Source organism: Trachypithecus francoisi, unplaced genomic scaffold (genome assembly GCF_009764315.1).
Source record: "Trachypithecus francoisi isolate TF-2019V2 unplaced genomic scaffold, Tfra_2.0 Lachesis_group4, whole genome shotgun sequence".
Classification (NCBI taxonomy): Eukaryota; Metazoa; Chordata; class Mammalia; order Primates; family Cercopithecidae; genus Trachypithecus; species Trachypithecus francoisi.
This window is the reverse complement of record NW_022681469.1, coordinates 55,815,735-55,843,507: the sequence shown is the minus strand read 5'-3', so window position 1 is coordinate 55,843,507 and position 27,773 is coordinate 55,815,735. Positions and strand designations below refer to the sequence as shown.

The 27,773-nt window shown below is 36.8% G+C and overlaps 1 protein-coding gene across 2 annotated transcripts in view; it reads right to left on the bottom strand.

Annotated features, from left to right (window-relative positions):
• Positions 1-27,773, bottom strand: part of RELN (reelin) — a 517,743-nt gene that overhangs the window by 423,154 nt on the left and 66,816 nt on the right. For both annotated transcript variants that reach the window (XM_033192854.1, XM_033192856.1), the window contains exon 2: positions 23,547-23,657. In XM_033192854.1, the coding sequence (XP_033048745.1) occupies positions 23,547-23,657 (111 nt within the window). The remainder of the gene's footprint in view (positions 1-23,546; positions 23,658-27,773) is intronic.

The following is a 27,773-nucleotide window of genomic DNA, read 5'->3' as shown; positions in this document are numbered from 1 at the left end:
GCTGGAAATTGATATACAAGGTGACCTTGGAAGCATTATGGAGACAGAAGAGCCTCTGTCATTCAGGAACTGAATGACTATGTGGAGAGAAGCCTTCCATGCTGACCAAAAGCACCCATGATGGGCTCATACACAAGTGAGGACAGAATTCTATTGTTTACACCATTGAAATTTTACACACACATGTGACAGCACCTACTAATTTCCTAACACATTTAAAGGGTGAAAGGGAATATTAAAAACATTTATGAAGAGCACGTGTTTCACATTAGTACTTTTTTCCTCTGTGATTTTATACAATTCTTACCACAGTCATGGGGAAATAGATCCATTTTCCGGATGTGCATTAGGGAATATGGGTAACTTTTTATAAGGTCACAACCAATTTCTGTTCAGATTTATTTTGGAGCCTTCAGAGATTTTATATAGAGCTAACACATTTGTAGTATTTAGTACTTTGGAACTCATGGTATTTCCCAAATATTTGAAAGAACAGTTATGAATAGGGAGCATAAAACCCTTATTCAATAATTCAAAAAATACTTTAAAATAGACTTTTTATTTTTTATTTTTATTTTTATTTTTATTTTTTTGAGATGGAATCTCGCTCTGTCACCCAGGCTGGAGTGCAGTGGCTTGATCTCAGCTCACTGCAAGCTCTGCCTCCCGGGTTCACGCCATTCTCCTGCCTCAGCCTCCCAAGTAGCTGAGACCACAGGCACCCGCCACCTCGCCCAGCTAGTTTTTTTGTAGTTTTAGTCGAGACAGGGTTTCACCGTGTTAGCCAGGATGATCTCAATCTCCTGACCTCATGATCTGCCCGCCTTGGCCTCCCAAAGTGCTGGGATTACAGGTGTGAGCCACCGCGCCTGGCCTAAGATATACTTTTGTGGTATACTTTAAAATATAATTTCCAGTAGAGACTCATACTATCACTGTGAAACGAGGATGACTGTAAAAAATTCCTGTATGCATATAGGAAGTAACATCATTCAGAATATACCTGTGATCACTCACTAATCTCTATTCACATATTTAACAGGAAAACGGATGGCTTAGTCAAAGGGGTCTTTAGTTCTGAGCCCCACACAGAAATTGTGAGAGAGAAGGGAGGGGTCTGACAGGCTTCTGTGACTGATCATGTAGAAAGGGTCTTGAAGGGAGACCAAAAGGAATTCTCTGTACAGCCCAAGTTCATGGGTAGAGGAGAAAAAGATATTACACAGAGAGAAGAGAAAGAAATTAGTTTCTTTTTTCTGCTCCCAAAAGCTGTGTTCACAGGTGACTCCACATGAAGATGGAACATAGGGATGCCAGCACTCAGCTAGGGAGAGCCAGACCCCCGAGAAATTCCTACACAGGATGCAGAACTCTCAGGTGGGACTCACGAAGTTAAAAGCCCAAGAATGTGTGTATCCAGGCTAGGACTTGTCTCTTTCCCTCCATGTCTGTCTCCAGCTCTTGATCTCCTTTTTACGGTAATTTTCACAAGGAAATAAAGTTCTTGTCACGTCCTTATTGCATGAGAACTATTAGAAAAACACAAAACTGCATTTGAATATGAATATTGAGAGTTCAGTAAGTCTTTTTTTTTTTTGAGACGGAGTCCTGCTCTGTCACCCAGGCTGGAGTGCAGTGGCGCGATCTCAGCTCGCTGCAACTTCCACCTCCCTAGTTCACACCATTCTCCTGCCTCAGCCTCCTGAGTAGCTGGGACTACAGGCGCCCGCCACCTCGCCCAGCTAAATTTTTTGTATTTTTTAGTAGAGATGGGGTTTCCACAATGTTAGCCTCAATCTCCTGACCTCGTGATCCGCCCACCTCGGCCTCCCAAAGTGCTGGGATTACAGGTGTGAGCCACCACGCCCGGCCTCATTAAGTCTTAAAATGTGTATCTTTCCAATGTTGCCTTAGCCAAATAAGGTAATGCATGACCTTCCCTTAGGAGGCTTACTAGTCATTGAAAGTACAAATGTAAATTTTACATGCCAAAGATCTAATGCATATATAGATATGCGAACATAAATCCAAACACACTTAAGCAACCACATAGTGTTGGAGAGACCTCTTAAAGCAATGGGTGCTTTTCAAACTTCTTTTAATACCATAGTCCAGAGCAAAGAATAGACATTTTCTTTGCAACCAAAGACACACAAGTACACCCTCACATAACCAAAAAAAAATTCAAGAAACAATACTTACGTTTGTCATGACATGTTTAAACATTAACTGCAGAATAGCACATAGCTCCCAAAGGTTGAGGATCATTAAGATAATGTGTATAATGAATCAGTATCTTGGTTAAGTGATTCCCCATCATAAGAGCAGACTAATACATAAGTAAAACAATCACACAGCACTGATTCTCCTTCCTGTATTCCTTGAAGAGACACTACTCTCAGGCATAGCTGAACACTGAATATAAGATAATAAATTATAACTTATTAAAATTCCTGCTCCAATAACTTCCAAAATTTTCAGTGTGTTTAATATGCATGTACAACTATTAAAATGTTACTGCTACGAAGTCTTCCTCATGCATTTTCTTTTATTTCAAGAGAAACTAGCAACACCATTCTTCATATCCACCAATCTATGAAACCATAGTTTTACCACGTCCTACCACCTCCCTATCTTTGGAATAATTCAGCATTTTGTTATTTATAAAACTTTTCTAAGTTCTACAAGACCTTTGACCTATAGTATACTCTTCATTGCAGTAAAGATTTTGCAGAAATAGTTTTAATAAACAGTATGCATCATAAATAATTGAAGTTTTAGGCTTTGCCCAGTGACTAAAAGACTACCCAAACAAATGCAATTTCAAAACACTTAAACATCAAGCAGTGCGTATTAAATGCTTGACAGTACCCACTCCCTCATTAGTTTAAATTAAAAAATTCAAAACAGATTTAAAAGCATGCTATTTTTTACTAAAACTGTTAACTTTTAAAAATGGTTTAATGTATGTGTTTTCAAATACTTTCAAAGAATGACATAACGGTAATTCCTGCATTAATAAAAACAAAGAAAATGGGAAGTCAAGTTTTTATTTTCTTGTTTGTGAATCTCTAGTTACCCATTTCAAGCACTCAAGTCCTAACTCTAATATGTAGAAAAACGCAGAGGCAGCTGTGGCCCAATTTCATGAGGAAATATTAAGGCTGAGAAAGCCCATGCAATTATTAGGATCAAGAGAAAAGCAAATGTCTGAAGCCTCAAATTTTGTATGTAAGCAGCAGAGAAGCAACCCGCAGTTGGTGCGTTTAATACGGAAAGTCAAAGTAACACTATGTCTTTAAAGTAATGACCTGACCTCTGCCTTAAGCACTCTAATGCAGAGCCAAAATCATATATACTTACCCTGCTCATGCTCTGCTCTGGCTCAGCCATGTCATCTTTACACATAATGTGTATATTTTTTTTTTATTTGACAGGAGAACTTCATCTGTAAACTTTCTTGACTAAAATCAACTTGGTACCAATTCGTCAGTTAATTAACTGTTAACAGATTCTTTTAGATATGACTGTTACACGGATATTTTATCTTCCTGTTAATTAGTAATTATGCACTGGCAAGAAAAACAGTGTTTCTTTCCAATTATCCCAGAACTCAGTGATTATTTAAACTTGGCTAATTAGCATTAGAGGGCTGTACATCTTCTGGGCAAATTGTGTTTGATAATCCTTATTAAAATATACATGGCAGTTGTTGACTTGTAACAGCAAAAAAAAGTGGTAGTTCAAAGGGTATTAGATACCACACGAGGAAAATGGGGGCCCATTAAAATTTCCCCAACTGCTCTAATGAGAATGCCGAGGGTCATTTCTGCCTAGTTTACCATCTGTTTGGTTTCTCGCATGTGGCTCTGGTGAGAAGGGAGTGTCCGGAAGCCCATTTGGCTTATCACAGTATAATCCAGGGGTCTGAAGCAATTTCAGTCATTTATAAAGTGGTACATTGAAGTCAGAAACGTATACATGCAGAATGAAAAACTTTTAAGTGTAAAGATGATGCTACATCATGAAAATGGTCCTGATTTTTTTTTTTTTTAAACAGGCAGGCACTGCTTAAAAAGAAACTTTTAGAAACATTGTACATCAACTCTAGTATCTACTTTGGAACTCACCCAAAGGTTGTGAGACTGAAAAATAACTACTTTTTAATAGCTGGGCTCTATCACCTGGAGCATACATTGAAAAAATTGTATTGAGGTAGGCAATGGCTTGCTAGACAGCATACAGAAAGCAATTACCATAAAAGAAAAAAATGATAAATTAGAATTTATCAAAATAAACTATTCATCTTAAGGCAACATGGAGAAAAAAGAATAGGCACGCCATGAATGGGAAAATATATTCACAAAACATATATCTGATAGAGGACTGATACACAGGATCTATTAAAAACTACTATTACTCAGTAATAAAAAGACAACTCAATTTTTTAAATGGCTGTAAGATTTGAACAGACCCTTGACAAAGTGGCCATTAAGTACAGGAAAAAGTGCTCAATATCAACAGTCACCTGGGAAATGCAAATTAAAACCACAGTGAGATAACACTACACACCTACCAACATGGCTAAAATTAGAAACACTGACATCACCGAATGCTGAAAACACAGAGCAATTGCAACTCTCATACTGTGTTGGTTAGAGTGTTAAAAGGCACACTATTTTGGAAAAAAAGTCTGGTAGTTTCTTACAAAACAAAACCCAGCAATGCCACTACTAGGTATTTGCCCAATAAAAGTGAAAACACATATTCACAAAGAGACTTGTACAGGAATGTTCATAGCAGCTGTATGCATAATAACCCAAAACTACTAACAACTGAGGTGTCCAAGAACAGGAGAATGGAGGAACAAACATAAACATACTACTCAACAATAAAAAAGAACAAACTACTGAGTGAAAGAAATTGGCCAAAAAAGTCCATACTGAATGGCTGCATTTACATAAAGTTCTAGAACAGGCAAAACTAATCTATGGTTGAACAAAATCAAAACAGAGATTGCCTCTGGGTGGTGGGCTGAGAGGTGACAGAGGAGAGACATGAGGGCACTTCTGAGGTTAGGGTAACGATAGGGAAGGGCTTGGGTTACACAGGTGTGTACATTTATTAAATCTCATCTCATGTATCCTTAAGATGTATGCATATCATTGTATACAAACTTTACAAACATGGCATTTGCTGTAAAATTCTTTCAACTTTGATGTACGTTTGAAATTTTTCATAATAAAATGTTGAACAATAGACTGATATGACTTCAATTAAATACATATTAAATTACTGTATTAGTCTGTTCTCATGCTGCTAATAAAGACACACCTGAGACTGGGTAATTTATAAAGAGGTTTAAGGACTCATAGTTCCATGTGGCTGGGGAGGCCTCACAATCATGGCAGAAGGTGAAGGAGGAGCAAAGGCATGTCTTACACGGCAGCAGGCAAGAAAGCTTGTGTAGGGGAACTCCCCTTTATAAAACCATCAGATCTCATGAGATTTATTCACTATCACAAGAACAGCATAGAAAAAACCCACCCCCATAATTAAACTACCTCCCACTGGGTCCCTCCCACAACACATGGGGATTATTACAATTCAAAGTGAGATATGGGTGGAGACATAGAGCCAAATTATATCAATTACTTTTAAAAATATAATCAGTTCATTAGCTGAGTGTCGACAAGCAATATAAAACCATGTAAATATAACTGCTGAAACAGCAATTTATTTCACCAAAGCTGACAGCATTCCTTTCACCAATTCACTTGGTGACATCAGCTTTGGACATAGGAGAGCAGGTGCTGCTGCTTGCGAGTTCGTCTTCTGTGCTTCTACCAGTGTGCTCACATGTGTATTTATGTGGTGTGTGCCCCTATATTTGTTTATTACATTTGAACCTGTTATTCTCCTAATATTACTTCATTAAACGTTAGTTAAACCGATGAAAAATGAATATTCCTAAGAAAGAGAGTTGTTTATATACAAAGCTAGCTGGAATGGTTTGGAAAGACTTGACAAAAATAAGCTAAAGAAATCTTATTTTTAAATTATGGTGGAAAAGGCACCTGTTAAAGATTGCAAAATAAAAGCCATAAGAATCTAGAATTCTGCACACAGACTCCTTCACAAGTCTGGTTCTTTTTCTTGCTCCACTTTAAAGAAACCAAAACCAGAAACATGGCTTGTGTAACAGAATCCTAGTGAAACTCCAATCTGTGGGTCCATATTTAAAGAACAATTCTCAGCTGACATCTGAAAACTGACAAATTTATGACCCAGTTATCCTATTTAATAAGTACTTCCAGTCACTCTCTCCCTAGCCTACCCACATAAGTACCCACATAAGACCCACATAAGTACTTCCAGTCACTCTCTCCCTAGCCTACTTCCTCCCCATTGGATTGATCGCTTTTTAACAAACTAATTAAAACTAGAGTTTAGTTAATTATTCATAGAAAATAAACAATGAGCATGTCTAACCAATTTATTTTAGCTGACTCAATGCTAGTACTGACCATGTCAAATAACAGTTTCTTAAGTAAGTGAGTGTGGATATGGGTGTGTAGGTATTTGAGGAAGGAAGGTAAGTTTCTAAACTCTCTATCTTTATTTCAATTTTGCAGTAATCATTTTGCCCTACCATTAAATATTATTTAAAAATATTATTTTAATGACAGTATACTAGTCCTTCCTCTTAATATAACTTATTTAATCATTTCCCTATTACTGGGCATTTAGAAATTTTTCAAAATTTTCCTGTCATCGTGTTTTGATGAACAATGATATACATCAAACTGTTTGTTTTTCCATTTATAAAAATTTATAAAAGATTCCCCAAAGCAAAATAACTTATATTAACATTTTTAATGGCTCTGTTTATATAGTATCAAATTGCTTTCTAGACAACTAAACCAATATACACTAAAATCAACAATAAATATCTATTTTAAGCACTGGCGCCAGGATTGAGTGTGCATAATTTTAAACATCTTTGCCAAAGTTAACAGTGTCTCATACTGTTGTAATTAAGCATTTTTTATTAGTAGTAAGTTGAATATTTTGCTCACATATATTGAACATTTATATTTCTTTGTAAATGATCTGGGTTTTTGAGACTTTTCTACTAGGAAATTGGTTGTTTAAAAGCTAAAGGCCCCTTTACAGATAGAGCAAAATGTTTGTTCATCCTTTTAATTTTTAAAAATTAGCATTTTTAAATTACACAAGCAGCTCTTCTTCACTGTCAGAAAATTAGAAAGTAGAGAAGAAAAGTATTAGATGTTTTAAAATTAAGCCATCCTTATAGTCCAGATATTTAAATAAATCAACTTAGTCACAATGGATTATTCTTTAAAATGGTGCTTCCCAAACTGTCCCATACAAAACTAGTTCTAAAATAGATAGACCACTAGCCAGACTAATAAAGAAGAAAAGAGAGAAGAATTGAATAAACACAATAAAAAATGATAAAGGGGATATCACCACTGATCGCACAGAAATACAAACTACCATCAGAGAATACTATAAACACCTGTACTCAAGTCAATTGGAAAATTTGGAAGAAATGGATAAATTTCCTGGACATATACATCCTCCCAAGTCTAAACCAGGAAGAAGTAGAATTGCTGAATAAACCAAAAACAAGTTCTGAAATTGAGGCAGTAATAGTCTACCAACGAAAAAAAGTACAGGACCAGAAGGATTCACAGATGAATTCTACCAGAGGTACAAAGAGGAGCTGATACCATTCCTTCTGAAACTATTACAAACAATAGAAAAAGAAGGACTCCTCCCCAACTCATTTTATGAGGCCAGCATCATCCTAATACCAAAATCTGGCAGAGACACAACAAAAAAATAAAATTCCAGCCCAATATCCCTGATGAACATCAATGCAAAAATCCTCAATAAAATACTGGCAAACCAAATCCAGCAGCACATCAAAAAGATTATCCACCATGATCAAGTTGGCTTCATTCCTGGGATGCAAGGCTGGTTCAACATACGCAAATTAATAAACGTAATCCATCACATAAACAGAATCAATGGCAAAAACCACATGATTATCTCAATAGATGCAGAAAAGGCCTTCAACAAAATTCAACACCCCTTCATGCTAAAAACTCTCAATAAACTAGGCATTGACGGAACATATCTCCAAATAATAAGAGCTATTTATGACGGACCCACAGCCAATATCATACTGAATGGGCAAAAGCTGGAAGCATTCCCTTTGAAAACAGGCACAAGAGAAGGATGCCTCTTTCACCACTCCTATTCAACACAGTATTGGAAGTTCTGGCCAGGGCAATCAGGCAAAAGAAAGAAAAGGTATTCAAATAGGAAGAAAGGAAGTCAAATTGTCTCTGTTTGCAGATGACATGATTGTATATTTAGAAAACCCCATCGTTTTAGCCCAAAATCTCCTTAAGCTGATTAGCAACTTCAGCAAAGTCTCAGGATACAAAATCAATGTGCAAATGTCACAAGCATTCCTATACATCAATAACAGACAAACAGAGAGCCAAATCATGAGTGAACTTCCATTCACAGTTGCTACTAAGAGAATAAAATATCTAGAAATACAACTTAGAAGGGATGTGAAGGACCTCTTCAAGGAGAACTACAACCTCTGCTCAATGAAATAAGAGAGGACACAAACAATGGAATAACACTCCATGTTCATGGATAGGAAGAATCAGTATCATGAAAATGGCCATACTGCACAAAGTAATTTATAGATTCAATGTTATCCCCATCAAGCTACCATTGACTTTCTTCAAAGAATTGGAAATAAACTACTTTAAAGTTCATATGGAAGAAAAACACACCCCGCATAGCCAAAACAATCCTGGTTAAGAAGAACAAAGCTGGGGAAAAGATTTCCTGTTTAATAAATGTTGTTGGGAAAACTGGGTAGCCATATGCAGAAAACTGAAACTGGACCCCTTCCTTACACCTTATACAAAAATCAACTCAAGATGGATCAAAAACTTAAATGTAAGAATGAGGACCATAAAAATCCTAGAAGAAAACCTGGGCAATACCATTCAGGATGTGGGCATGGGCAAAGATGTAAACAGATGTTCTTTGGGGGGAAAAAAGAACTCCATGTTAACATAGATTTTTGAAAGAATGCTTATCATATGGTATTCTTAAAAATTCACACTGTGTATACTGTTACAACTCAACAACAAAAAGACTGATAACCTAATTTAAAAATTGGAAAAAGACTTGAATGGACATTTCTCCAAAGAAGATACACAATGGCCAATAAGCACATGAAAATACGCTCAGTGTCATTAATTATTAGGGAATTGAAAGTGAAACCACAACGAGATACCACTTCACGTCTATGAAGTTGGCTATAAATAAACAAAACAAAACAAAAAAAAAGAGCAAGTGTTGGGAAGGATGTGAAGAAACTGAACCTCTCATACATTGCTAGTGAGAATGTAAAATGGTACAGTTGCTACATGAAGCAGTTTGGCAGTTCCTCAAAAAATTAAAAGACCTAGCAATTCTACACCCAGGTATATACTCAAGAAAATTTCAAATATTCACACAAAAATGTGACACAAAGATTCATGGCAACATTATTTATAATAGACAAAAGTGGAAACAATCCAAATTTCCATCAATAGATTGAATGGATATAAAATATGGAATATCCATACTATGGAATATTATTCGGTCACAATAAGAATAAAGTACTGGCCGGGCGCGGTGGCTCAAGCCTATAATCCCAGCACTTTGGGAGGCCGAGACGGGCGGATCACGAGGTCAGGAGATCGAGACTATCCGGGCTAACATGGTGAAACCCATCTCTACTAAAAAATACAAAAAAAAACTAGCCGGGCGAGGTGGCAGGCGCCTGTAGTCCCAGCTACTCAGGAGGCTGAGGCAGGAGAATGGCATAAACCCGGGAGGCGGAGCTTGCAGTGAGCTGAGATCCGGCCACTGCACTCCAGCCTGGGTGACAGAGTGAGACTCCGTCTCAAAAAAAAAAAAAAAAAAAAAAAAAAAAAAAAAAAAGAATAAAGTACTAACACGTGCTTCAATATGGATAAACTTTGAAAACACGTAAGCGAAAGAAGCTAGTCACAAAAGGTCACGTTATATGTTTCCATTTATATGAAATGTCCAGAATAGGCAAGTCCAGAGACAGAAAGATCAGTGGTCGCCTGGGATGAGAGGTGGGGGAATTTGGGACTGATTGCTAATAGATACAGGATTTTTTTTCTGTAGTGGTAAAAATCTTTTCAAATTAGTGGTGATGGTTGCATAACATAGTGAATATACTAAGAACCACTGAATTGTATACAAAATGCTAAATTTTTCGTATGTGATTTGTGTTTCAAAAGAAAAACACACTACTTTTTAACTTTGTTTAACCAGAACATTCCAAGCTTTTTTATATTGCAATACTCTTTTTCCATGTGAGACTTATTAATATATCACACAGCAGTTACGTTTGTAACAGCACAGTGTGGGGAAAGCTGGCTATTAACACAATATTTTAAAATTCATTCTAAGACATGGCTGACATCAGCTCCTTGCTGAAAAAGGGATAAGAAGAAGAAACAGAGAGGCGAGGGACCAACTTCACCAGCCTCATAATTACTCTAGAGCTAGTCGTTTGTCCTACTCTCTAGAAAAAGAAAGCCAAATCCCAGTTGAGTTCTTCTCTTATTAGTAACAGATTTCTGTTTTTGTTATTATTGAAATGCTATCAAATCATATAAGTTAAAAGGTTAAAGAAGAATCTTCTCATAATCAAATAATTATCTTTAAAAGAAAACTATTAAACCATAAGCAAAACATCTTTCCAGAATATGATTTTTAATAGCTATATTTTACTTTTAATTTGCTATTTACAAGAGTTCAAGTGGAGAGGAACTTTTCCGAAAGAGAACCAGAAATAACATAATTAACTTTATAATAACAACAACGTGGTTCTGATGTAGGAAAACATGTAGGAAGAAAAGCAGAAGAGCTCAATCTGAATTTTTACCAAAATATTAACAATTTTTGCTATTCTGTTTTCCAAAATGGCAACTCCTACACTAACAAGCATCTTTCCATTCAGACATTCAGAGTCCTGAAAACAGTAATTTAGTTGTGTGCTTGCCTCAGAGAACAGCCTACATGCCTATTATGCTAAATGCAAAACTCAGCATCGGAGGGTTGAAAACAAACTACAAAACAGAAGACAGAAGTGGAAACAGAGCTCGCATTTGGTGAAGTGTCTTTATTGGACTCCTACATCTACTTTCAAATTCATATGTTGTATCAATAACTATTTTCTAGGACATGCCAAGAATTCACTTTTACTACTTTAAAAAATATCTCAATGATAATTATCAGAATCATGTCTGGGAAGTAATAACATTATAAAATTATTTTAAGTTTTTCTTGGATTTAACTGCCAGGAAAAGTCAACCTTATCCAAGAGTATTTATAAGTCAATGAGTGTCAACATGGAACTCATTCATCATTATCTGGAAACCCCAAAAAAGGGCTGGAAAACCTCAAACCTCAAGAGTAAACCACACTACAAATAAAATGACTGCGAGGTCAGAGTCAACCTTTGAAGTTTATTCCCTGAAGCATATACTTCTATCCTGTCTCCTGTTAAAATGAACAGTCTGGCATACTCAGAAAAACGCCAGTCTCCTAGAAAACAGCATTTCTTATCAGCAAAGACCCATGATTCCTAAGCGGTTTTTGTTGTTGTTGTTTTTTCAGTTCGTATTTAAGAAAGAGAAAAGTAATCCTGATTCTGTTTTTATCTGGTGAGGGATAAGGCTTCCTTTACAGAAACTTATGTTTCAGAATTCTTAAACTTTGGCACATGAGAACGTATCCCACGTAATGACCTCCTGCTGTGTTCCTGTTTGTTCTCTCTCAGTCATCAGGGCAAATGTCTGCTTTAATAAGAGAAATAAGGTTACGCTTTGCCAAGACAGAAGAAACATTTCACAAATACATTTTTAACACTAACAGGCAAAATTACAACAATATTTTCAAAAATCATAACTTATAAAGCTTAGTGGCAACTTCTATCAGAATCTGCTCAAAAGTGTACATTTCCTTTTTGTTTTTGATACGATTATACATATGTTCCCTATATATGATTTACATACATCTCAATTTTCTATATGATTCTGAGCATATTCATTTGAACAGATATAAGAGAAAGGAACTAGAAGAACTGCTCGTACTTAGGGATACGTTTTTAAAGTATCTACAATGGTTTCTGGGTACATATCTTTTTTTTTTTTTTTTAAAGTTCCGGGATACATGTGCAGAATGTGCAGGTTTGTTACATAGGTATATATGTGCCACAGTGGTTTGCTGCACCTATCAACCTGTCATCTAGGTTTTAAGCTCCACGTACATTAGCTATTTGTCCTAATGCTCTCCCTACCTTCACTCCCCACCCCCAACAGGCCCCAGATGTGTGTTGTTCCCCTCCCTGTGTTCATGTGTTCTCATTTGTTCAACTCCCACTTATCAGTGAGAACATGCAGTGTTTGGTTTTCTATTCCTGTGTTAGTTTGCTGAGGATAATGGCTTCCAGCTTCATCCATGTCCCTGCAAAGGACATGATCTCATTCCTTTTTATGGCTGCACAGTATTCCATGGTGTATATGTACCACATTTTCTTTACCTAGTCTATCACTGATGGGCTTTTGGGCTGGTTCCATGTCTTTGCTATTGTACATAGTGCTGCAATAAACATACGTGTGCATGTGTCTTCATAGAATGACTTATATCCCTTTGGGTATATATCCAGTAATGGGATTGTTGGGTCAAAAGGTATTTCTGGTTCTAGATCCTTGAGGAATCGCCACACTGTCTTGCACAATGGTTGAACCAATTTACATTCCCACCAACAGTGTAAAAGCGTTCCTATTTCTCCACAGCCTCAGCAGCATCTACTGTTTCTTGACTTTACATATCTTATCAGGACTAAATTCCTCTTTCTATGATCTGTGAAGTATCCAGAGAAAACTGACATGAAAATTTTATTAAGGAGTTAGGAAATGGATGAGTCTCATGTGGAATATGTGTTTTTGTTTGCCTAAAGGAAAGAAAACAAGTGACTTAATTACTTTTTAACAAACACTTATCCTTTTCAATTTTATGAGAAATTATATGAGAAAGGTGCTGAAGTTAAAGCAAGGGATTGCACCTTCATACAAGGGAATCTTCCTTAATCATTTCAATTGACACAATATTAGAATATATTACCAAGAAATTATAGACTTATTTCTGGAAAGAAGATGAAATAAAAACTGGAAAGAGATGAAATAAGAACTTAATAATGTATCATTAAGACACCAATATGCTGTAAGATATGAGGTTGGACTGGGCAATCCCTTGAAGTTCTTTCTTTCTTTCTTTCTTTTTTTTTTTTTGAGAGAGAGTCTTGCTTTGTCACCCAGACTGGAGTGCAGTGGTGCAATCTCTGCTCACTGCAACCTACACCTCCCTGGTTCAATTGATTCTCCTGTCTCAGCCTCCTGAGTAGCTGGGACTACAGACATGTGCCACCACACCTGGTTAATTTTTATATTTTTAGTAGAGACAGGGTTTCGCCATATTGGCCAGGCTAGTCTCGAACTCCTGACCACAAGTGTTCCACCCACCTCACCCTCCCAAAGTGCTGGGATTACAGGCATGAGCCACTGCTTCCTGCCCTCTATTTTCTTAATTCTACAGAAGATACTTAATCACTGTCCTACCTGCAAATATTGCTGTCTGCCACCTCCAGGACAGAAATGGACAAAGCGGTAGCCAGGATGATAAATTTCCCCATGATCTCTTTTCATAAGATTAACATGTATTTGTAGAGTTTTAAATGCATGTACAGATGTGTACACATATATGGACATATATAGATTTAGAAATATCCTCAACTTAAAGACAGTAATATTCCCCTCCCAATCCGCCACCCCACTTGGCCCAGTCTATACCCAAACACTTGTGTAGACACATGCATTTACTAAAAGCAGCTCAAATATCTTAGAATCCTCGAAGATTGTTATTGGTTTATTCATCCAGTAAATATTTATTGAGCACTAGTAATGTGCCACAGGAGTGAAGATGACCAGGTTATCTCTGTCTTCAAAGAGGTTTAAAGGTTTTTAAACAAGCAAATTTGGTAGCTTGTTAGAGGTGACTGATGGAGGTCCGAGAAGACAGAGAAGCACAGAGGAGGGAGTGGAGAGTTCCACGGAGTTAGGGGAAGGGAGGAGCAGAGGGGAAGGGTTCTAAAGTTTTAATAGAGGAGGTGAGTAGGGAAGAGGGCCCTAAAAGATGGTAGAGGGTTTGCACCGGAGACAGAGCCAGAAAGAATTCCAAGGGCCACAAGCAAGGGCAGTAGAGGTTTAAAACAGCTGGAATTTTGAAGCTGTGTGGGGGTTATTTTAATTGGTGCAAGGGGGGTATATGTGCTTATGTGGTGGGAGTAGGTGTCTGGAAAAGAGGCTGAGAAGAGGTGTGAGAAAGGACAGCAGGGTTAGAGCAGAGAGGGCCTTTTCTCAGTCAAGGTTCTTTAGGTGATAATAAAAATCAAGTCAAGCTGGCTTGGGCTGCAAGGGGAGTTTAATGAGAGGCTACAGGGCTCAGTCTGAATTACAGCTCTGCAACTCCCTAAGCAAGCATAACCTGGAGCAAGTTACTTACACTCTTTGTGCCTTGGGTTCCTTATCCATAAAATAAGGAGAATTGTAGAATATGTTTTTAGGATCAAAAGAGTTAATATCTGCAACACACCTGGCAGATAGCCAGTGCTTGATAACGTTAGCTATGTTTATTGTTTCTTAGAACCCCCAAATACCTGAGCCTGATGAAAAGCAAGCCTAAAAGAGGAGTCTGGAAAGCTCTGGTACCTCAGGCAGCATTCTGACTCTCTCTCTGCTCATGATTCCTCTGAGCCTGATGGAGCATGGCTGCCCATAGCTTCTGAATGTTTACATGTTCCTTGGATTCCGCTCATAGAGTTAGACTGGAATTGACATGTCTCAGTTCCTAACTCCTGTGCTAGTATATTTGACTTAAGCTTGGCTTTTGTATCTTATGGTTTAAACTAAGGCCAAAAGGTTAGGGTAAAAACATGATACAGTGGCCTCTCTCTCCTGAGCGGCAGAAAAGGAGGGCAGAGGAGAAATCTGTCTTGATTTCTAAGCATAACTATTTCCCCTTCTGAACCACAGAACAGGCTAAGCAATTTTAATCTTTAGAGGTTTTGAGCCACGGATGAATATCTAAGGAATGTGGTGATCCTACTGCTTTGTATCCTCCTTAAACTTTTTTTTTCCTATTTACACAGCCCTAATTCCTTTTAAGAATCTAGTAACTGCTGAATATTCATCCACTAAACAAAATAAGACATATCCATACAATGGAATATTATTCATCTATAAAAAGAAATGAAGCAATGATATATGTTATGCCAGGATAAACCTTGAAAACATGTTAAGTAAAAAAAAAGCCAGGCACAGCCAGGTGCAGTGGCTCATGCCTGTAATCCCAGCACTTTGGGAGGCCGAGGCAGGCAGATCACAAGGTCAGGAGACTGAGACCATCCCAACCAACGTGGTGAAACCGCGTCTCTACTAAAAATACAAAAAATAACTGGGCATGGTGGTGTGCACCTATAGTCCCAGCTACTTGGGAGGCTGAGGCAGGAGAGCTGCTTGAACCTGGGAGGCAGAGGTTGCAGTAGAGTTGAGATGCGCCACTGCACTCCAGCCTGGACAACGAGAGCAAGGCTTTGTCAAAAAAAAAAAAAAAAAAAAAAAGGCTACATGTTATATGGTTCCACTTAAATGAAATGTCCAGAATAAGCAAATCCATAGAGACAGAAAGCAGACTGGTGGTCGCCTAGGGGCTGAGGGGAGAAGAGAGTGACTGCTAATGGGTACAGGGCTTCTTTTGGAGGTGATAATAACTTTCTGGAATTAGTGATGTTAGTTGTATAATCTTGTGAATATACTGCAAATCACTGAAATACAGTCTTTAAAATGGTAAATTTTATAGTATATAAATTATAGCTCTAAAAGAATATCTGGGCTGGGTGCGGTGGCTCAAGCCTGTAATCCCAGCACTTTGGGAGGCCGAGACAGGTGGATCACAAGGTCAGGAGATCAAGACCATCCCGGCTAACACGGTGAAACCCCATCTCTACTAAAAAATATAAAAAAAATCTGAGAACTGGATAAGATGCCAGAAAGCCTGGTTTTATTCTTTTTATAAAAAATTTTTATTTTATTTTTAAATTTTAAGTTCTGGAATACAGAACATGCAGATTTGTTACATAGGTATACGTGTGCCATGGTGGTTTGCTGCACCTATCAACCCGTCATTTAGGTTTTAAACCACGCATGCATTAGGTATTGTACTAATGCTCTCCTTCACCTTGCCCCCTTACCCCCGCAACAAGCCCCAGTGTGTGATGTTCCTCTCCCTGTGTCCATGTGTTCTCATTGTTCAACTCCCACTTATGAGTAAGAACATGAGGTGAACACCTGGTTTTATCCTCACACTTACACTATCTCCTGCAACAGTCATCACTGGCCTTCCCAAGCATTGCTTCCTTAAATATACACTGGGGATGGGCGCTGAGCCAGGCTCTAGGGGAGGTCCATTCCAGCTCTAAATTCTGTGGGTAAGAAACTGAGTGCAGCTCCCCAAAATTAAAGTGAACTTCTCAAACCCCTGCCACTGCAACAATCTTCTCATTCTATTGCCTTTCTTCTCAGAGAAAGGATTCTTACTTCATTCCGAGTCTTTAAATACCTATTTTTAGAGCAGATAATATATACTAGGTATTTGAACTGATAATCTCATTTAATGCATCCAACAACTTTATGAACTGGGCACCATGGTTATTCTTGGTTTACAAATGCAGACACGGAGGTAAGTATGTTGCCCAAGTTAGCAAGAAGCAGGGCCAGGCATGGAACCTGAGCTGCCTAACTCCAGAATTCATGTACTGAGCCACTGCGTTGAACTGACTTTCTCTACTAATTCCTCCACCTTGGCTCAAGTCTCATGCCCTTGAACATCTGCTTTAACAATTTATTGGTTAATTAATTCAATAGCTTTATATTTGTCATGCTCACTATTTTAATAAGTGATTCTTTTCAAGTTAGCTATTTGGAAGTTGGGAAATATCCCTGAATTATTTATCATATGTCAAATATAAACTAGATAAAACTATTTCTTAATGAAGGTAAGAATGGAATACTCAAATGGAATGAATAAAGACCAAATTTAAGTTAATATCTTATTAAAAGGACAAATTAATGGCAATTTCATCTCTTGTCAGCTCTGCTCTTTGTACCATTAGCTAGAGTAATTTGTTTAATTAATCTGAAGTCTTCTTGTTAATTACAGATCATTTACCATACCCAATAAAAGACTGTGCCTTTGAATTCCTCAAGTATGCTTAAATTGCATTTACTTCTGTGTTTCTTTGCAAAGAGGCAGACAAAATAAATTTAGCCAGGTTATTCTAAGTAAAATATTAGCTTAATTTAGGCTAGTAAATAAGTACCACTACTTATACAATACTCTATTTAATGAAATCGTGAATGGCTGTCCCTCTTCATGAATATTAAGCCCTAAATATGTTCATGCATTCATAATATATGTCTCATAGTCACACAGACAAGACACCTAAGATTCAACTGCTGCTAATGCCCTGGGGAGTAAAGATCTTGATGATAATTAGTAAATTTGTAATAGGTTCTACTTAGTCTTAACATGAAGGATAATGAAAAGTTATCATATATAGACCCTGCATTTCTATTTTCAGTGGAAAATAAAACAAAATAGTAAAAACTTCATCCTGGCAATGAAACATTAACATAAAATCTAAAATTACTAATGAAGTGCAATTTTTATTAACTAGTGACTAATATAAGATTTGCTAAAGTTTGAAGTTTTTCTTAAAATATGTAAATAATTCACTCGGGAGGCTGAGGCAGGAGAATTGTTTGAACCTGGGAGGTGGAGGTTATAGTGAGCTGAGATTGTGCTACTGCACTCCAGTCTGGGTAACAAACCAAGACTTTGTCTCAAAAACAAACAAACAAACAAACTATATATATATATATACACACACACACACACACATATCTATTATATATAATATATATTTAAATAATTTATTTTGTAATTATACTCCTATCTACCTAAGGTGTCAAATCACATTGAAAATAATCAGATAATGAAGTTAAAAATTTCTAATACTGTGTTTAAAAGATAGTGTTGAAAATACTAGTTTTATGTTGATTGTTTAATCTCCATTAAAAATATGACATGAATAACTGAATGTTTAAGAGAAAAAAATTACAAAGAAAAAAATTCCTATACCTGTTCACTACATTTCCCCACAACTTGGATTTAATCAAATTTTGTCATTTTAAAGTTTTTCTTTTTCTTTTCTTTCTTTTTTTTTTTTTTGAGACAGAGTCTTGCACTGTTGCACAGGCTGGAGTGCAATGGCGTAATCTTGGCTCACTGCAACCTCCACCTGCCAGGTTCAAGCAATCCTCCTGACTCAGCCTCCCAAGTAGCTGGGATTACAGGTGCCTGCCACCATTCCTGGCTAATTTTTTGTATTTTTAGTAGAAATGGGGTTTCACTATTTTGGCCAGGCTGGTCTCGAACTCCTGACCTTACGATCCACCCCTCCCTCGGCCTCCCAAAGTGCTGGGATTACAGGCATGAGCCACCGCGCCCAGGCTTTTAAGCATTTTTTAACTTAAATGATTAGATCTAGGTTTCCTAATTACTACAGAATAAATGAAACACATAGAAAATTACAAGAGTTTAAGTAAAAAAGTGCTGTAATGGCTGATGTATTAGCTAAGCAAGATTATCTAGGAAGTATAAAGACCTTAATTTATGGAAGGTCTAACAATTTGAAATTTGGCTGCATTCATCAGACTTGTAAATCTGATTCTCAGGTTTCAGAGCCAGAATATCAAAAATTGGGTGAAATCTCTAGCTTTTAGAACCAGAATTCTAAATCTTGAGTAAATGCATTTCAGCCCTGGAAAAGGAACAATTTTGTATGAAAGGATATTCAAATAACCCTTCATTGAGCGACCACAATGAGCCCTGAAGATTTACATGATTGAGCTGGAATTCAAAGCCAAAGACAAGAGAGAAGCATTTTTTTTTCTGGGATGCACAAAGAGATATCCATAATTAAACATCACACTTCCCAAGGGCAGCATGTTTTCTTATATTGACAAGTAAAATGAGGTATTTCAAATCAGGCATTGCTGGCTTACAGTCATCTTTTGCATAGCTATTGTCTTAACGTATTTCTGGCTATTAGGCATTTGTCTATTTTTGGTCAGTGAGGCATGCATGCTAAAGAATTCTGGCTTTGCATAAAAAGCTGTATGGAATGTTAGTGGAATTACATTTCTACAGCAATATCTTAAGTATAATTATGGACATTTTGGCTAGTCACACATACATTTTATATTCAAAGAAGAGTAGCTGTAACTTTAGTGTAATTAGAACAATTAAAATAACTACTACAAATAGGAAAAAAAAACTTTCAAAAGTACCTATTTAGACTCAACTAAATGCTTTACTTTGCCTTATTTGTCATAGCTAGTTAAACATATTGCACATTAATCCTATGATATGTTGGGGAAATGCCAAATTAACCACATTTGCTTAACATTCCATCAAAAAAGTCAGAGACTAATGATAGATTATGTATTCAATAACTCTTTTGTTCTAGGTCAAAAAATGCCACATTACTTTAGCCTGATACTACCATAACTACTAACTACCAAAAAGCAGCAATATTTAGAAATTATACCTTCTATAATTGTCCTCTACTTTCCTACCTGCACCCTAATCAGATTAAATCTTTAATTTTGTTTTCAACTTGCAAAGAATATGTTAAACTTAGATCAAATATCCAAAATATTAAGTGCTTTTTTTCAAAAGTGACCATTTTATTTAAAAAGACATTTTAACTCCTGCTTTCCATTCTAAACATTATTCATGAAAATTAACTTTGTTATATAATATCCAGGCATATTATTAAATTTTATTTGTAAAGTTATTTACTACTGTCACATAAACACACATAAAATTATTTGGATATTATCAGAACTTAATAAAAGATCTCACCTATCTATACATCCATATAAAACACATATCCTATAAAAATGCAAAGGATCTAGTGTAAGACCTGAGCTATGGAAGTCACCGATGGGCTCTGCCCAAGCTCAGGAGCCTCTTTGGACCATTAAGCCAATGATACACGGTTGGCTGTGAGAGGAAGGCAAGGTGCAATTTAGGCTAATCAAAATACATTTTAATGTCAAGTACAAACTGACTTTTTACAGCTTTCAAAGTTACCACAAGAAATGTCTTGAAGACCAAGTTTCTTAAATAATTTGTAACAATTTTATTCTTAGTTCGTTTGCCTTACTAGCTAAAATCTGAGGCAATATGATGTATGCATTTTACATGTTCTTTCAAAATGTGCTTACAACACACTTATGAATGATCTTTAATGATTTTCCTTATGTAAAGCTCCCACACTGACAAATGATAGTTCCTTAATTCAGCCAAGTGTCCTCAAATCATCTCAACCTACATATCCCAGATTAATTACATTTCAGAACTGTTTTTTGTTTTTTTGGGTTTTCTTGCCCCCCACAGGATGTGTTTATAAGCCCTGGACTAAGGAAAGTGTCTGCTTCAGTTGCCAAGATTATAATTTGGAAAAGCTAATTTTATTGAGTGTTTTTTATGTGCTAATGGCTTTACATAAATCACTTCCTCCTTTAATTATCAGGGCTATCCACCATCTTATGAAGAAGGTAACCTTATCATCATTTCATATATGAGAAAATTAAGCTTAGAGAGGTTAAACGACTTGGCTGAGGCACACAACTAATAAGAGATGAATACTGGATCTACAAGCAGGCCAATGTGATTCAAAGCCTCAACTCTTATCCCCCTACATCTGACTCCTTCTTGTTGCCCATCCCAGCCCGTACCTTGGACACCTTACACGCCTTGCCCTATCAGAATCTTTAACCACAGAACAATCTTTCTGAACCCACTACTGGGCTCTACAGTTTGTTCTCCATAATGACCTCAGAGTGATCTCTTTAAAATGAAAGGTTGGTGGAGTAACTCCTCAGCCCAAAACCCTCAACACCTTTCCTTTCACTTAGGATAAAGGTCCCAAATTTACAATATCCGGAATGGTCTGGCTCTGGTCTCCTATCTAGCTGTATCCCCTTCCCTCTTGATTCCAGGTCCAGCCACTCCAAGGTTTTCTTTCAGTTCCTAGAACATAACCAGCCTCTTCCCACCTGTGGCCTTTACACCTGCTGTTCCTTCCTTTGGGTATGCTGTGCCCCACCATCCACAGACCTTCAGTCAATAATCTCTACTGCTTCATACTCCACTCAAATACCATTTCCTCAGGAACACCTTTCTAAATTACACCACACTTTACTCAAGACTGGATCTAGTTTCTCTGTCATACCCTTTCCCAGCACTCAGTATACTTCTTTGTCAGCCCCTAGCAAGGTTTGCTATGGCATATTTACACAATCATTTAATCAACATCTGTCTTTCCACTAGAATAGAAGTCCTCACACTTTAACAAGGGTCGACATCACCTAGAGTGTTTATTTCAAAAAATGATCACAGGATCCCACCTCTGGAGTTTCTGTTTCACTGTGTCTGAAGTGAGGTCTAGAACCCTGCAGTTACTACTTTCCAGGTGATGCTGATGGCTGGACTGGGCACTGATCCAGTACAGTGGTTCTCAATCCTGGATAAACATTAGAATCACCTGGAGAGCTTTAAAATTTACCAGTGCCCACGCCCTCACCCCCAGAGGTTTTGATTTAATTGGGCTAGGCTGCAGCCCAGAAGGTCTTATTCCAAATATTGCATACTTATACTCAAAAAGTATTTGTTTACCTAAAATTCAATTTTAATAAAGTGTCTGGTATTTTTACTTACTTAATCTGACAACTCTACTTATGAGTCCTGCTGTAACAAAACAGATAGTATATAATATACTTATGCACTTATATTTTATATATAATATATAAAATACACATAATATAGTATATACTTATGCACTTATACTTTATATAACATATGTTATATATGTAACATGCTATATGTTATGTTATATATATGTTACATATATTATATACATATTACATATATTATATGCATTACAGATATAGTACATATATATTATATACATTACAGATATTATATATATTACATATATATATGAGACTATGACCTGACCCTTCTCTCTGCAGAGCAGAAAAAGGATGGGACTAATTAAGTGGAATTTGTAGACCTAAGAGGACATTTTTCCCCTGAGGTTTGGACCTTAGAAGTAGTTACCAACAGACTGTGAAATCTAACCTGGGATCTTTTTAAAATAGAGCAAATTCTCAATGTGAAATCATTTAAAATGGTGACGGAATGACTTCGCGGTTTCCTTAAGCTGTGGGCTGTGGACCTCATCTTGGGCAAGCAGTGACAATGCAGCATCAACATTGTTGCTCTGACATCAGCCGATGAGTCACCTGGACAGGGCTACTGCTGGGACTCGACACTTCATATATCAGAAGGAGGTAGAAAATTATTTGTTTGATAAACATCACAGAAAAAAATAAAATGTTGAACACATAACTTTGTGTCTGATAATGCAATTCTATCCTTCTCACATCTATGGACAAAGTCCTGTGTAGTCTTCCAATTTCGGAGTAAGATCAGTGATTTCATAACCTACATAAACTGATACATTAAGTTTGAATTTTTGATGCTGTGAAGGATCTACTTAATCCCAGCCTGGTATGTTTAACAGCATTATGGGTAAACTAGAGATTCCTAAGTTGAGACTCCTCTGAGATTAATGGACATCACATGATCTTCTGTTTCTCTACATACGTAACCTGCCAGGTCTCTGATTTAAGGACATTCAAATATTTTAAATATTAAACAGGATTCTTCTATGAATACTCATAAAACTCAATAATTTTATCAAATATTGCTATCTTCTGCTTTATACAACATTCGCTTGTCAGATTTAACATGACACTTTGCACTAACCACAATATTTTAAGAACTGTTTATGAGAACAGATTACCGAATGATTGCATGGGCATCAGAGCAAATTCCAGCAACCTATGTAATAGAATATGGAAATTTACATGAACCCCAGAGGACCAAGTACAATTGTGGCAGTGGAGGGTGAGAATGATAGAAAGTTCATCACACCAAGATCAAGGTTAGCTGCACATTTACATGACTTATTTCAATTCACCCAGCTTCAGGCAAACACATGCAAAAACAAAACACTTCAGATTATTTTCTTGGAAGTAATAAAGGTCTAACACTGTTAAAAACAGACACTTTAAAACATAAGACCTAGGACTGTATAAAATACCCCCAATTTTCTGGGTTTTTTTTTTTTTTTTGTCAGAATAGCTTACCAAATCCAAAAGCACTGGAACCTCCAATGCTCTGTGATGCCTGGACACTTGTAGATGTGTACAGTCCTGTCACCAGCAAGCCGTCAAAGAAGGTGCTTGTTGAAATTGTCACTGAAATGTAAGAAAGAAAAAAAACTCAATACAGCCAGAATAACACAATATATTTCTGAAGTGTTAGACACTGTCAAAACAATCTTTACTCATTAACCAATTATTTTTATACTATCCCTAGTTGGTATTTTTTGTATGAGAAATTACAGCAGAGTGTAAAGAAGCTCGGAACTCCAGTGTCTACAATTGCTGGTCCTAAATTTAGAACATCAGTCCTACCTTTCTGCATTCATTTATACATTTCCTATGTGAACAATCATCTGAAAATAATGTAATATTGAATAGATGGTTTCCCCACCTCCACTACCACGCCTGAAGGCAGTGAAAGAGTCAAAGGCATTGCTGGAGTTCTGGCATTATGATAAAATGGTTTTTTTCTTTTTTTTTTTTTAAGTATTTCATACTGTGGGAAACAAATGCACATCGGCTGAAAGAAGAACAGTAAGATGAACCACATTTCTTATTGTGAGTCCACATTTCATAGATGAGTTCCCTGAAGTTTTCCAACAAAAGCAGACTAATTTGCATGAAGACAGCCAGACTTTTTCCTCTTGTGAAAAAGAAAGGAAGATCACTGCATGCTTTAAGTTTTAGAACAAAGTCTGGAAGAGGAGTGGTTTCATAACCATAAAATCAGGACATTGCTGGGAAGAAAAGGATCAAATTAAATGTATATGTATGCTACTCAGGCTTGGCTTCTTCAAATTGTATCTTGCTCACCACCCTAAAAATTCATCATAATTTCCTGCTTGACATAACATTTTCTCCTGCATAGGTTTTTTAAGATTGAGATGATGCCATTTGTAGGAAGCAGCCAAGGGAAGGTAATAACATTATTTAGGTAGTGCACAGTACAAGGTTGTCATCATCCTTGGTGGCAATAAGGAGAATGACCAGAGTCACATTAACTTTAATGAGCATGTTTAAATTAAACTCCAGAAAATCCGGTGAACAGAGCTAAATGGTCTGAAACATCCACATTATAAAGTGTAAAACAAGACACATATCAATAGAATAGCCTGACATCATGCTACTACCATAATGGTATGGGGGATTGGAATAAATCACCATCTCATCCTTTAATAAGAAATAATAGCTAATATTTTTTAGTGCTGGCAAGTCAATCACTCAGCTGGGCACTCAGGTAAGTAGTTTACATATATTATCTCATTTAGTTGTCAAAACATGCCTATAAGAGGGGTACTATTATTATTTCCAGCATACAAAAGAAGAATGTGTAGAACAGAGCCATTAAGAACCTGGCCCAGGACCATGTGATACCATCTAAAATGTTTTGATGCTGTCTATGTGGACATTTCCCGTTTCTTCTTTGCTCCCCTCAGATCCCAAAGTGGCAAAGTAACCATGGTCAAACTCCATTAAGGCAGGCATCTCAAGTATTTCGTTCACTGATCTATCTCAAGTCTCTAGAATAATTTATGGTACTCTTCAGTGCTCAATATTTAGTGAATTATTAATAAATAATTTATTCATATAAAAGTAGTATAAGCTTATTTTATCTTTAGCTTGTTTCCAGAGTAAAAGTATGTTATGAATCCTAGACTTTATACATCAGTTGAGCCCCACTTGGAAAAGCCACATGGAAAAAAAGAAGACAGAGAAAACCTGGCTATTTAAATAAGTAAAATGCTTTCCAGAGTGCAAGACAGATCAATGCAGAGAGAAACTGACTAAAAGACCAGCCAAAGACATTTTTTAAAAGGCATAACTATGCATAAATTTTATCAGATGCTGTATGCTTACACAAATCATCTAAAGAAAAAAAATACTTGTTTGAAATGAATTGCTTATAATCTGCTTGCTAGAGTTCAGAATTTTTTAAGGAAAAAATGATATTTGCCTTTGGAAAAATGCTACTCTTTTGACAGCAGAATAAGCATTCCTTTTCCTCGTTTAAGCAGATGTGATGCATAATCCATATGTGAACTGGCAATCGGTCTTTTTTTTTTAAGAAAGAGGAGGAAATGTCGCCCAGACTCTTATGGGATTTAAGGCATATCTTTCTGGTCACCAGGCTTCCACTTATTCAGGAAGATAATGGGTCCAATCTCTGTATGTGAAAACCACTGGACACAGTGTAGATTCTCTGTTAGCATGCAGACCATTTCAGAATGTCTGCAGCCCACGTTTTCACTGACTGGAACACTGGTAGTGAACCCATGAGCAGTATAAAGGAGCATACTGAAAACTTCACACCAAGGAACTTCGACTTTGAAACTATGTCACCCTTCTCTCCACCCCCTTTCTTTCCCTTTCACCGAAATGCTTCCACTTATCTCTACTTGCAGCCCTGGGTTAATCTTCCAGTTTCCTGTGACACCGGCCCCTGCAGTTTTCGGTTGTCACATGAGGCCCTCTCCCCCCAACTTCTCCCTTTGGTGTCTTCCTGACTCCTTTCTATCAAGCTATGTGACTCCGTACGTGCACCAGCTCTAATCTTTCCTCTGTGCCCTGACTTGACTTTGTTTCCTCTAATTTCACTGGACTCACTTTTCAAGCACTATTTTAGCTTCTCTAGTCTTAATTCATAACTTACATCCACAACCTGATGCCATCCAGGCAACTGGAATGGTTCTTGAAAGCAGAAAAGTGATTTATTGTAAGTTAAAGGGAAAATTTACCATGCACAGAAATAATATGGTACATGATTTTGAAAACTGAGGTTTACACTTGTGAATGTAAAATTATTTTAATATGTATATGAACTAGAAGGAAACTTATAACTTTCATGGTCAACAATTTGGCCCATTGATGAAGCTGATTAAAGACAGAGATAAAACTGCTACTACTTAAAATTAACAAGCTCTCCATGAATCATAGGATTATCCATGTGTGTAGATCTAGATATATTCATTTGAAGAACGTAAAACACACTAATTCCCACTACAGATATTTTTGCAGTTTTCTGATACTCTGATTCAGAATGTTATGGTTCCAAGCTGCACAGTTTAAAATGTTCTATAGCGACTGTCACCTTAAAATGTTTCCTTTAAAAGTATTGATAAAATACACTCACATAAGTAGAAGTTGTAGTTAAGAGATATAAATTTGGGTATATTAGGATGGGGATAATTGGACAAATTTTTTATATTCGAACTGCTTTTAAGAAAAATAACTATTGGGCTACATGTGTTTGATATGTAACTCAGACATGTTAAAAAGCAAATCCTTCATGCCCTTTCCAAGATTATCATTGACTGCTCTAATTAATGTTAAAATGGGGAAGATTTTATTGACATGCTCTAATTAATGTTAAAATGGGGAACAAATATTTTCCATGTTAATTCACTTTCAAATTAGTTTATTATGTACTATGAACAATTGCCAAGTCTAGGTAGTGGGTATACAGATGTTTGTTGTACTAGCCTTTGGTTTTTTTGTTTGAGACAGAGTCTCGCTCTCTTGCCCAGGCTGGAGTGCAGTGGCACAATCTCAGCTCACTGCAACCTCCACCTCCTGGGTTCAAGGCATTCTTGTGCCTCAGCCTCCTGGGTATCTGTGACTATAGGGGTGTGCCACTATGTGTGGCTAATTAATGTATTTTTAGTAGAGATGGGGTTTTACCATGTTGACCAGGCTGGTCTTGAACTCCTGGCCTCAAGTGATCCACCTGCCTCAGCCTCCCAAAATGCTGGGATTACAGGCATGAGCCACCATGCCCACCTGTTGTACTAGTCTTTTAACTTTCATTTTAGAAAATATTTATATTAAAAAGTTGGTGGGGAGGAGAAGAAATTTGTGGTAAATGTACTTCCAATGAGCAAATTAAGCCAAACAGTAAAATGTACTAGAAGGTACGTAATGCATTCATACCTAAAGATTGAAGCAAGGTGTATGACTGATTGAGACAAAAAACTAAATAACTTCTATGAGCCAAGACTTGTGTTAGCACTGTAATTTGGGTTTTATTAGCTGGACAGGCAGAGATATTTAGAAATAGTTCTCCCTTGACAAAAATGTTTATAAACTCCATCTGACATCCTGTCAATTCTAGCTATTTTATACAAATTAAAATAGATCACCACTATGGGATAGGACCCACAAGTTATCCATATCAGACACCAAAGGTTTACGTAAAATCATTAAATAATAATC